At 42.3% G+C, this 12258-nt stretch overlaps 1 protein-coding gene across 2 annotated transcripts in view; it reads left to right on the top strand.

Moving 5' to 3' along the window:
• Positions 1–12258, top strand: part of VPS18 (VPS18 core subunit of CORVET and HOPS complexes) — a 34613-nt gene that overhangs the window by 2055 nt on the left and 20300 nt on the right. The window contains exon 2 of one of the 2 annotated variants that reach the window (XM_007536324.3): positions 711–852. In XM_007536324.3, the coding sequence (XP_007536386.1) occupies positions 711–852 (142 nt within the window). Of the gene's footprint in view, positions 1–710; positions 853–12258 lie in introns of those variants that run through there. The other variant, XM_060175112.1, reaches the window with a different exon arrangement.

Genomic DNA, 12258 nt, shown 5'->3' with positions numbered 1-12258 from the left:
ATTTGTGGAAATGAATAGTTAAAAAGGAGAAACACGGGAGTCGGGCAGTAGCACAGAGGTTAAGCTCATGTGGCACAAAGCACAAGGACCGGCATAAGGGTCCGGGTTCGAGCCCCCGGCTCCCCACCTGCAGGGGAATTACTTCACAGGCGGTGAAGCAGGTCTGCAGGTGTCTGTCTTTCTCTCCCCCTCTCTGTCTTCCCCTCCTCTCTCCATTTCTCTCTGTCCTATCCAACAATGATGACATCAGTAACAATAATAATAATAAGTACAACAATAAAACAAAGGCAACAAGAAAGGGAATTAATATTTTTAAAAAATTTTTTTAAAAAAAGGAGAAACACTGCTCACCTTACTGGAGTGAGGAAATAACATTGATGAAAAATGATGTTGTTTGTGACTGTCTCCTTGGGAAAAAAGTTACAACCTGCTTAGAGTCTGTTTCCTTTGTAGCCAAGTTGAAAAAAGTGAAGAAAAAAAGACGAAGGGATGAAGAACTTTCCTCTGAAGAATCCCCTCGTCGTCATCACCACCAAACCAAAGTCTTTGCCAAGTTCTCTCATGATGCACCTCCTCCGTTGATGTGACCTGTTTGTTAGGGAAGATCCTGGCAGGGGAATATGTTGGTGAAGTGCGAAGGGTCACTTTTGTTGTTGCCTTACTTTTGCCACTACATCATAGCTGACCTTTCCTTTGCTTACCACCTATAGGGTATGTGAATGCTCAGCTGGAGAAGGAAGTGCCCATCTTCACCAAGCAGCGCATTGACTTCAACCCTTCTGATCGCATCACCAATCTTGTGGTCTCCTGCAATCAGCTCTGCATGAGCCTGGGCAAGGACACACTGCTCCGGTAACAGTAGGGGTCTGGAAGGTTTAGGAAGAGGTAGTGGAAGGGGAACAGAAAAACTACAGCGTGACTGGGACCTTTCTTCTCGGGGAAGTAGAAGCAGTGGGCTTAAACTTTTATTTATTTATTTATTTATTTATGCATTTATTTACTGGATAGAGACAGCCAGAGGTCGAGAGGGAAGGGGGTGATAGAGAGGGATAGAGAAAGAGACACCTGCAGCCCTGCTTCACCACTTGCAAAGTTTTTCCCCTGCAGGTAGGGACCAGGGGCTCAAACCCAGGTCCTTACACATTGTCACATGTGCACTCAACTAGGTGTGCCACCACCCGGCTCTGGGCTTAAACTTTTTTTTTTTTAATTTCCAAAAAATATTTATTCCCTTTTGTCACCCTTGTTTTATTGTTGTAGTTATTATTGTTGTTGTTATTGATTTTGTTGTTGGATAGGACAAAGAGAAATGGAGAGAGGAGGGAAAGACAGAGGGGGAGAGAAAGATAGACACCAGCAGATCTGCTTCAACGCCTGTGAAGCGACTCCCCTGTAGGTGAGGAGCCCCTGTAGGTGAGGAGCCCGGGGCTCCAACTGGGATCCTTACACAGGTCCTTGCGCTTTGCACCACATGTGCTTAACCTGCTGCGCTACCGCCTGACTCCCCTTTTTAAATCTTTTTTCCTCATTTTGTTACCCTTGTTTTATCATTGTTGTGGTTATTGTTATTGTTATTGATGCCATTGTTGAATAGGACAGAGAGAATTGGAGAGAGGAGGGGAAGACAGAGAAGGGAAGAGAAAGACAGACACCTGCAGACCTGCTTCACTACTTGTGAAGCAACTCCCCTGCAGGTGGGTAGCTGGGGGCTCCAACCGGGATCCTTTCTCCGATCCTTGTGCTTTGCGCCATGTGCACTTAACCCATTGTGCTGCTACCCAACCCCCTGGGCCTAAAATTTTTAGGAAATGTCAAAAATATCCTTCCCAGAAAGAAGCAATGTACTACGTTAGCTAAAATTAGACATAAAGGGTGAGACAGTGGTGCACCTGGTTAAGTGCACATATTTTATTTATTTTATTTTTAGAGAGATGCAGAGACACACACACAGAGAGAAACACCAGAGCACTGCTCAGCTCTGGCTTATGGTAGTGGGGGGATTGAATCTGGGACTTTGGAACCTCAGGCATGGGAGTCTATTTGCATAACCATTATGCTATTTCCCCCACCGTTAAGTGCATGTATTACCCTGTGCATATATTACCCTGTGCAAGGACCCAGGTTCAAGCTCCTGGTCCCTACCTGCAGAAGGCTTTGTGAGTAGTGCTCTCTGTGTCTCCCTTTCTGTCCCTCTTCTCAATTTCTCTTTGTCCTATCAAAATCAATAAATAAAATAAAATTTAAAAAATTAGTTAGCCCTGGATTCATAGCCCAGCTGCTGCTTGCCAGCTCTGGCAACTGAGCAGGTTACTCTATCTCTCTAGATGTGTCTCTGAAAAATAGTACCTACCCATAAGTTAGCCATAGGTCAGTGGAGCACTCCTTTTTTTTTTTTTTTTTATTTACTTCTTTTTATTATTATTTTTTAAAAAATTTTTATTTATAAAAAGGAAACATTGACAAAACATAGGATAAGAGGGGTACAGCTTCACAAAATTCCCACCACCAGAACTCTGTATATCAACCCCTCCCCTGATAGCTTTCCTACTCTTTAACCTTCTGGGAGTATGGACCCAAGATCATTGTGGGATGCAGAAGATGGAAGGTCTGGCTTCTGTAATTGCTTCCCCATTGAACATGGGCGTTGACAGGTCGATCCATATTCCCAGCCTGTCTCTTTTCCTAGTGGGGAAGGGCTCTGGGGAAGCAGAGCTCTAGGGCATATTGGTGGGGTTGTCTGTCCAGGGAAGCCTGGTCACGTCCTGCTAGCATCTGGAACCTGGTTGCTGAAAAGAGAGTTAATATACAAAGCCAAACAAATTGTTGAACAATCGTAAACCTAAAGGCTGGGGTAGTGTAGATGAAGTGTTGGAGGTCCTCCATTTTGTAGCTAGCTAGTAGGCATATTCTAGTTATATTTCAAAGGACCTGTGGTTATACTAGTGTTTTTTTTTTTGTTTGTCTGAGCCTGAAATCTGATATGCAGGTGAATCCTAATTATTGTCTGGGGAGATGATGTCATGGCTGGGAAAAGGACTAGAAAGCTGCATCAGGGAAGAGAGTAGCTCCCAAATATGGGAAAGGGGTATAAATATTGTTGACTGTAAACCCCATCGGTTTGATGTGATCTGGGACCCATAATTAGCTTAGGAGCATGTGTGACCTCTACATCCCTCTGGATCTGAGCTCACACTCTGTGGTCATGAGTAGGAACATTCCATCCTGCCCCAGTATCGACCCATCTTCCTCAGGTGTAGCATAGAGTGTGTTGTCCATCCTCCAAAGATGGAACATTCTCTACCATTGTTGATCCAGGTTGAGGGCAAGGTCCTATGGGAGCCCACAAAGGGGTCTATTTTGTTGTTCCTGATAGAAATGACTGGTATCAATGGAGAGAGGGATTATTTGAGTTCTAGGTCCATCAAGTCTGTTTGGGAATCTTGGGACTTCCCGATTAGGGACCCAGCAGGTGGAATGGCCTGATAGTGACTAAACAGTCATCCTTAAAGTATGCCAGTCTCTTGCCCTTATTCAGCAGGTCTGCAAGTGTCTGTCTTTCTCTCCCCCCCTGTCTTCCCCTCCTCTCTCCATTTATCTCTGTCCTATCCAACAATGACATCAATAACAATAATAATAACTACAACAATAAAACATGAGCAACAAAAGGGAATAAATAAATATTAAAAAAGAAAAAATATATGATTTTTAAAAATAATATATTTATTATTGGATAGAGCCAGAGAGAAATTGAGAAGGGAGGGGAAGATAGAGATGGAGAGAAACAGAGGGACACCTGCAGCCCTGCTTTACTACTTGTGAAGCTTTCCCCCTGCAGGACCCCAGGGGCTTGAACCTGGGTTCTTGTGCACTATAATGTGTGCACTTAACCAGGTGCATCATCATTGGGACCCGCAAATTATGATTTTTTAAGATGTGTTTTATTATTATTTTTTTATCTTTAATGAGAAATATAAAGGAAGAGAAACCAGAGTACTGCTCAGCTTTGACTTGTGGGGTATTGAACTTGGGACTTTAGAGCTTTAGGCATGAAAGTCTTTTTGCAAAGCCATTATGCTATTTATCTATTTATTTATTTATTTGCCTCCAGAGTTATCACTGAGTCCACTGCTCCTGGAGACTATTTTTTCCATTTTTAAAAAATATTTTATTTGCTTATTTATTTTCATTTTTTGTTGCCCTTGTTTTTATCATTGTTGTGGTTATTATTATTGTTATTATTGATGTTGTTGTTGCCAGATAGGACAGAGAGTAATGGAGAAAGGACTGGAAGACAGAGATGGGGAGATGTCAGGCTAGCGTCGAGGGAGAGAGAGATGACCCAGGAGCCAAGCTCATGGTGGTAGCAATACAAAATCTTTATTCATGCAGCCACCTCAGAGTCAGGAGTGAGTGCAGCGGGTTAAGCACGTGGTGCCAACCGCAATGGCAGGTGTCTGCCTCTCTGCCTGCCTGCCTGCCCTTCTCCAGGTCGGGACACAGAAGAGCGTGAACAGAGCTGGAAGTGGCTTCATAATACTATAAGTGGGAGGGGCTGGAAATGGTAGGGTCCCCCCCCAGCAACAGTTGCTAAGGGTGCAACTAGCACGATTAGCAATACCCTGGGGGGGGGGCATAGGCAGGAGACCTTTAGTTATTTGTAAGACAAAGCAGAAGATTGGTATGCAGATAATAATACTAGCATGGAAATAGGGTGGATTGTGAGCCCTGCCAAGCTCAACCACATCTGCACAATTTCCCAACTGGGAGAAAAAGACACCTGCAGACCTGCTTCACAACTTGTGAAGCAACCCCCCTGCAGGCGGTCGGGCTGTAGTGCAGTGGGTTAAGTGCACATGGTGTGGTACTTGAGAACCTGTGGAAGAGTCCTGGTTTGAGCTCCCTTCTCTACCTACCCACTTCTCTCTCAGTTTCTCTATGTCTCTATAAAAAAGAAAGAAGGAAAGAAGGAAGGGTAATAATTTACAGTAAGATATTTTTTTAATTATTGGGGATTTAAATTAGATTTTTCTCTTTTTGAATTATTTTAACTTAAAAATATTTAATTTATTCACTTATCGAATGAAGACAGAGAAACTGAGATGGAAGAAGGAAATAGGGAAAAAGAAACCTGCAGCACTGCTTCACCATTCTTGAACACCCCCACACTCCCTGCCACCTTGCAGGTGGAAACTGGGACCTTGAACCCAGGTCCTTGTACATTGTAACCTATGCACTCAACCAAGTGTACCACCACCTCCTGGCACCCGGAAGGCATCAATTTTTAATGACTTGTTTATTATGAGAGAGGAGAGGAAAAAGAGACTAGAGCACTGTACAACTCTGGCATAAGTTGGTGCCAGAAATTGAACCTGCAACCTCAGGGGCCTCGGGCATGCAAGTTCCATGCTCTAACAGGTTGAGGCCAAAATACTGGTTTTCAAATATTGGCATCAGATTGATACAAAAACAGTGATATAGCTTTCTTCCCAGCAAGTCACAAGCTGCCTACGTTTCAGAAGAGTAGGAGAACAGGATTTCTCTGTATCCATTACTGAACCTGCATCATCAGCTTATTATGAGAAAAGCTCAAGATAAATATGATGCCCTAGATGTTTAAAAAAAGATGAAGAAAGGGGAGCAGGTGGTGGCATACCTGGTTGAGCGCACATGTTACAAGGACCTGGGTTCAAGCCCGCAGTCCCCACCTGCAGGGGAAAAGCTTCACAAGTGGTGAAGCAGTGCTGCAGGTGTCTCTCTGTCTCTCACCCTCTCTATTCCTCCCTTCCCTGAAAAAAAAAAGACAAGTCCATATAGCCAAGACCAGGAAAAGTTAAAAGTGAAAAAAGCATCACTTCCTATAAGGTGCAAAGCGCAAGGACCTGCATAAGGATCCTGGTTCAAGCTCCCAGCTCCCCACCTGCAGGGGAGTCGATTCACAGTCGGTGAAGCAGATCTTCAGGTGTCTGTCTTTCTCTCCTCCTCTCTGTCTTCCCCTCCTCTCTCCATTTCTCCTTGTCCTACCCAGCAACAACGACATTAACAATAACAACAATAATAACTACAACTAAAAAAAAAAGGGCAACAAAAGGGAAAATAATAATAATAAAAAAAGAACACACTATAAAAGAAAGGAAAGGCATGACCTGACCCCCTCCCCTCCAAAAAAAAAAGACTCACCAGCTGCATTTGCAAGAGGCCAGTTACAAGGAAATCTCATCCTCTGAGGTGAGGTGTCAGAAAAACAGCAAAGATCTTGATGAAGCCCAGCAAGTCTGCACACAGGAGATGGCAGGGACTCCAGGCCTGCAACAATGAAAGGGAAGCTTCGAGCACTCTGGATTTGACAGATCTAGAATCTGACAAAGAATTCCACTAGGTAGTCCAGCTGAATACCTGGACTTTGCTGGTGTTGGGTATCGATCTCTATACTAGTCTAGAGCCTACCACAGTCTTCATATTGGGGCAGAGCAGCTCTCAGGAGAGTGTCTCTGGCTCCCATAGCCCCTCTACAGACTAGTAACAGCTGGAAGTATCTACAGCCAGACTCTGAAAGTGAACAAAGCAAGGGAGAGATTAGCTGTGGCCTCAATGGCAAATGGGCTTGCTAGGGAGTTAGAGAGAGCCAGGATTCCAGTAGGTTATTCTGAGAACTTGACAGAAAGTAGGAGAAGGTCCTGCTGAAAAAGCTGCTGCTGTGTTCTTTGGGAAATGGCTCACTGTGAGACAGCCCTAGTTTCACTTGCCTTTTGAAAATGTCAGTCTTTAACCACCAGATGGTTTCACTCATATGTGGAATATAGGTGACTAAACCAAATGAACTTGCAAAAAAAAAAAAAATAGTAGCTAATTGCTTCTTAGATTTTGTGAGAACTATGGTGGTTATGGGTGTGGGGCACAGGACTTTGGTGGAGGGTATGTTGACTTCCACTCTCACGCTAGACTCCAGAATTTTCCCCCCATCACTGGAGCTTTACCTTTTTTTTTTTAATTTATTTCTTTATTGGGGAATTAATGTTTTACATTCAACAGTAAATACAATAGTTTGTACATGCATAACATTCCCCAGTTTCCCATTTAACAATACAACCCCCACTATGTCATTTATCATCCTTCATGGACCTGTATTCTCCCCACACACCCACCCCAGAGTCTTTTACTTTGGTGCAATATGGAGCTTTACCTTTCTAGACTGACTTTTTTTTTCTCCCAGATAGAAAGACAGACAGACATAGACGGGGAGAAAGACAATACCCCATCAAAGCTTCTTCAGTACATTGGAGGCTTGGCTTAAACAAATATTGTGGGTATAACAAAAGAAATATACTATCTGGGGAATTGGGTGGTAGTGCAGCGGGTTAAACGCACATGCATGGCGCAAAGCTCAAGGACCAGCGCAAGGACCCCGGTTCAAGCCCCCGGCTCCCCACCGCAGGGGAGTCTCTTCACAGGCAGTGAAGTAGGTCTGTTGGTGTCTATCTTCCTCTCCCCCCTCTGTCTTCTCCTCCTCTCTCCATTTCTCTCTGTCCTACCCAACAACAACAAGAAGAATAAGTACAGCAATAAAACAAGGGCAACAACAACAAAATACACTGTCTGATTTATTTTGCTGACCCCCTCCCCAAAATCTTAGTTTTGTAAACCAGTTAGATTACTAATAATAAAAATGTTAGTTTTTTTAATATTTATTTTACCTTTTGTTGCCCTTGTTTTTTATTGTTGTTGTAGTTGTTGATGTCTTCGTTGTTAGATAGGACAGAGATAAGTGGAGAGAGGAGGGAAAGACAGGGGGAGAGAAAAATAGATACCTGCAGACCTGCTTCACCGACTGTGAAGCGACTCCCCTGTAGGTGGGGAGCCTGGGGCTCAAACTGAGAACCTTACCACTGTCCTTGCGCTTAACCCACTGCGCTACCACCCAACTCCCAATATGTTAGTTTTTTAAAAAAAACAATGACATATATTTTTCTAGTGAAGAAACATAAAAATAGACTCATGGACCCAGCAAAATAGCTCAAAATAGTTATGAGTTAATATGCACAGTCATCTACATACACATGACGTATAATGAAAAAAGCCGTGAGTCAGGCAGTAGCACAGCGAGTTAAGCACACGTGGCGCAAAGCACAAGGACCGGCTTAAGGATCTTGGTTCGAGCCCCCAGTTCGCCACCTACAGGGGAGTCACTTCACAAGTGGTGAAGCAGGTCTACAGGTGTCTATCTTTCTCTCCTCTCTGTCTTCCATTTCTCTCTGTCCTAACCAACAACAACATCAACAATAATAATAATGACTACAACAACAAAATAACAAGGGCAACAAAAGGAAATAAATAAACAAATAAATAAAAGAAAAAAAGCCCTTTTTTTTTTAGATTGTATTTTTTAATAAATTTCTTTATAGGGAAATTAATTGTTTACATTCGACAGTAAATATAATAGTTTGTACATGCATAACATTTCCCAGTTTTCCATATAACAGTACAACCCCCACTAGGTCCTCTGTCATCCTTCTTGGATCTGTATTCTCCCCACCCACCCACCCCAGAGTCTTTTACTTTGGTGCAATATGCCAATTCCATTTCAGGTTCTTTTCTGATCTTTCAGGTTTCTTTTCTGATCTTTTTTTTCAACTTCTGCCTGAGAGTGAGATCATCCCATATTCATCCTTCTGTTTCTGACTTATTTCACTTAACATGAATTTTTCAAGGCCCATCCAAGATGGGATGAAAGTGGTGAAGTCACCATTTTTTATACCTGAGTAATATTCCATTGTATATATATATATATGCCACAACTTGCTCAGCCACTCATCTGTTGTTGGACACCTGGGTTGCTTCCAGATTTTGTCTGTTACAAATTGTGCTGCCAAGAACATGTGTACAGAGATCTTTTTGGATGGATGTGTTGGGTTCCTTAGGATCTGTCCCCAGGAGAGAAATTGCAGGATCATAGGGTAGGTCCATTTCTAGCCTTCTGAGAGTTCTCCAAACTGTTCTCCATAGAGGTTGGACCAATTGACATTCCCACCAGCAGTGTAGGAGGGTTCCTTTGAGCCCACACCCTCTCCAGCATTTGCTGCTGTTACTTTTTCTGATGTATGACATTTTCACAGGATTGAAGTGGTATCTCATTGTTGTCTTCATTTGCATTTTTCTGACAATCAGAGACTTGGAGCATTTTTCATGTGTTTCTCGGCCTTTTGGATCTCTTCTGTGGTGAATATTCTGTCCAAGTCCTCCCCCCATTTTTGGATGGGGTTATTTGTTGTCTTGTTGTTGAGATTTGCAAGTTCTTTATATATTCTGGTTATTAGCCTCTTGTCTGATATATGACATGTAAAGATCTTCTCCCATTCTGTGAGTGGTCTCTTGGTTTGGGTAGTAGTAGTTTCTTTTGCTGTGAAGAAGCTTTTTAATTTGATGTAGTCCCATAGGTTTATGCTTGTCTTAGTCTTCTTCTAATTGGATTCATTTCATTGAAGATGTCTTTAAAATTTATGCAGAAAAGAGTTCTTCCAATATTTTCCTCTAAGTATCTGATAGTTTCTGGTCTAACATCCAAGTCCTTGATCCACTTGGAATTTACTTTTGTATTTGGTGAAATATAGTGGTTCAGTTTCATTCTTCTGCATGTTTCAACCCATTTTTTTCCAACACCATTTGTTGAGACTCCCCTTTCTCCATTTAATAGTCTGGGCACCTTTGTCAAAGATTAGATGTCCATAGTGGGGCTTACTTCTGGGCTCTCAATTCTATCCCACTGGTCAGTGTGTCTATTCATGTTCCAGTACCAAGCAGTTTTGATGACAGTGGCCCTATAATACAATTTGAGATCTGGGAGTGTGATGCCTCCGGTTCTGTTCTTTCTTCTCAAGATTGTTTTGGCAATTCTAGATCTTTCCTGGTTCCAGATAAACATTTGTAGCATTTGTTCTATTCTCCTAAAAAAATGTGCTTGGGATCTTGATAGCATTACATTTGTAGATAGCTCTGGGTAGTATATTCATTTTGATGATGTTAATTCTTCCAACCCATGAACATGGAATATCGTTCCACTTCTTTATGTCTTTTTTTTTTTTTTTTGTGCTAAATTCATTTCTCGATTAAGGTCTGATGGTAACTAATTTTACACACAACTAAATCTTTTTTTTTTTAACTATTAAGATTTCACTACATTTAAAATGTACATTAACTCAGATCCTGTAATTAGTAATTAGAGAGTGTAGTTGTTTTTTTTGGGGGAAGGACCCGTCTTGTTTTTTTTTTTTTAATTTTTTTTTTTTTTATTAAAGAAAGGATTAATTAACAAAACCATAGGGTAGGAGGGGTACAACTCCACACAATTCCCACCGCCCAATTTCCATATCCCACCCCCTCCCCCGATAGCTTTCCCATTCTCTATCCCTCTGGGAGCATGGACCCAGGGTCATTGTGGGTTGCAGAAGGTAGAAGGTCTGGCTTCTGTAATTGCTTCCCCGCTGAATATGGGTGTTGACTGGTCGGTCCATACTCCCAGTCTGCCTCTCTCTTTCCCTAGTAGGGTGGGTCTCTGGGGAAGCTGAGCTCCAGGACATATTGGTGGGGTCTTCAATCCAGGGAAGTCTGGCCGGCATCCTGATGACACCTGGAACCTGGTGATTGAAAAGAGAGTTAACATACAAAGCCAAACAAATTGTTGAGCAATCATGGACCCAAAGCTTGGAAAAGTGGAGAGGAAGTATTAGGGAGGTACTCACTGCAAACTCTAGTGTACTTCTGCTTTCTTACTTTGGTGCCATACTCCAAACTCAGTCAATTTCTGCTTTGCGTTTCTACTTCTTTTTTTTTTACATGCATAACATTCCCCAGATTCCCATTTAACAATACAACCCCCACTATTTCATTCATCATTTTTCATGGACCTGTATTCTCCCCACCCACCCACCCACCCCAGAGTCTTTTACTTTGGTGTAATACTCCAATTCCATTTCAGGTTCGACTTGTGTTTTCTTTTCTAATCTTGTTTTTCAACTTCGGCCTGAGAGTGAGATCATCCCATATTCATCCTTCTGTTTCTGACTTATTTCACTCAACATGATTTTTTCAAGGTCCATCCAAGATCGGCTGAAAACGGTGAAGTCACCATTTTTTACAGCTGAGTAGTATTCCATTGTGTATATATACCACAACTTGCTCAGCCACTCATCTGTTGTTGGACACCTGGGTTGCTTCCAGGTTTTGGCTATTACAAATTGTGCTGCCAAGAACATATGTGTACACAGATCTTTTTGGATGGATATGTTGGGTTCCTTAGGATATATCCCCAGGAGGGGAATTGCAGGGTCATAGGGTAGGTCCATTTCTAGTCTTCTGAGAGTTCTCCAGACTGTTCTCCACAGAGGTTGGACCAATTTACATTCCCACCAGCAGTGCAGGAGGGTTCCTTTGACCCCACACCCTCTCCAGCATTTGCTGCTGTTACCTTTTCTGATGTGTGACATTCTCACAGGAGTGAAGTGATATCTCATTGTTGTCTTGATTTGCATTTCTCTGACAATCAGAGACTTGGAGCATTTTTTCATGTGTTTCTCGGCCTTTTGGATCTCTTCTGTGGTGAATATTCTGTCCAAGTCCTCCCCCCATTTTTGGATGGGGTTATTTGTTGTCTTGTTGTTGAGTCTGGCAAGCTCTTTATATATGTTGGTTATTAAACTCTTATCTGATGTATGGCATGTAAAGATCTTCTCCCATTCTGTGAGGGGTCTCTTGATTTGGGTAGTGGTTTCTTTTGCTGTGAAGAAGCTTTTTAATTTGATGTAGTCCCATAGGTTTATACTAGCCTTAGTCTTCCTTGTAATTGGATTCGTTTCATTGAAAATGTCTTTAAAATTTATGCGGAAAAAAGTTCTTCCAATATTTTCCTCTAAGTATCTGATAGTTTCTGGTCTAACATCCAAGTCCTTGATCCACTTGGAATTTACTTTTGTATCTGGTGAAATACAGTGATTCAGTTTCATTCTTCTGCATGTTTCAACCCATTGTTTCCAACACCATTTGTTGAAGAGACTCTGCTTCCCCCATATAATAGTCTGGGCCCCTTTGTCAAAGATTAGATGTCCATACGTGTGGGGCCTCATTTCTGGGCTCTCAATTCTATTCCACTGGTCAGTGTGTCTGTTCATGTTCCAGTACCAAGCAGTTTTGATGACAATGGCCCTATAATATAGTTTGAGATCTGGCAGTGTGATGCCTCCGGTTCTGTTCTTTTTTCTCAAGATTGTT

Source organism: Erinaceus europaeus, chromosome 16, assembly GCF_950295315.1.
Source record: "Erinaceus europaeus chromosome 16, mEriEur2.1, whole genome shotgun sequence".
NCBI classification, from domain to species: Eukaryota; Metazoa; Chordata; class Mammalia; order Eulipotyphla; family Erinaceidae; genus Erinaceus; species Erinaceus europaeus.
This window is presented reverse-complemented; position numbering and strand designations above follow the sequence as displayed.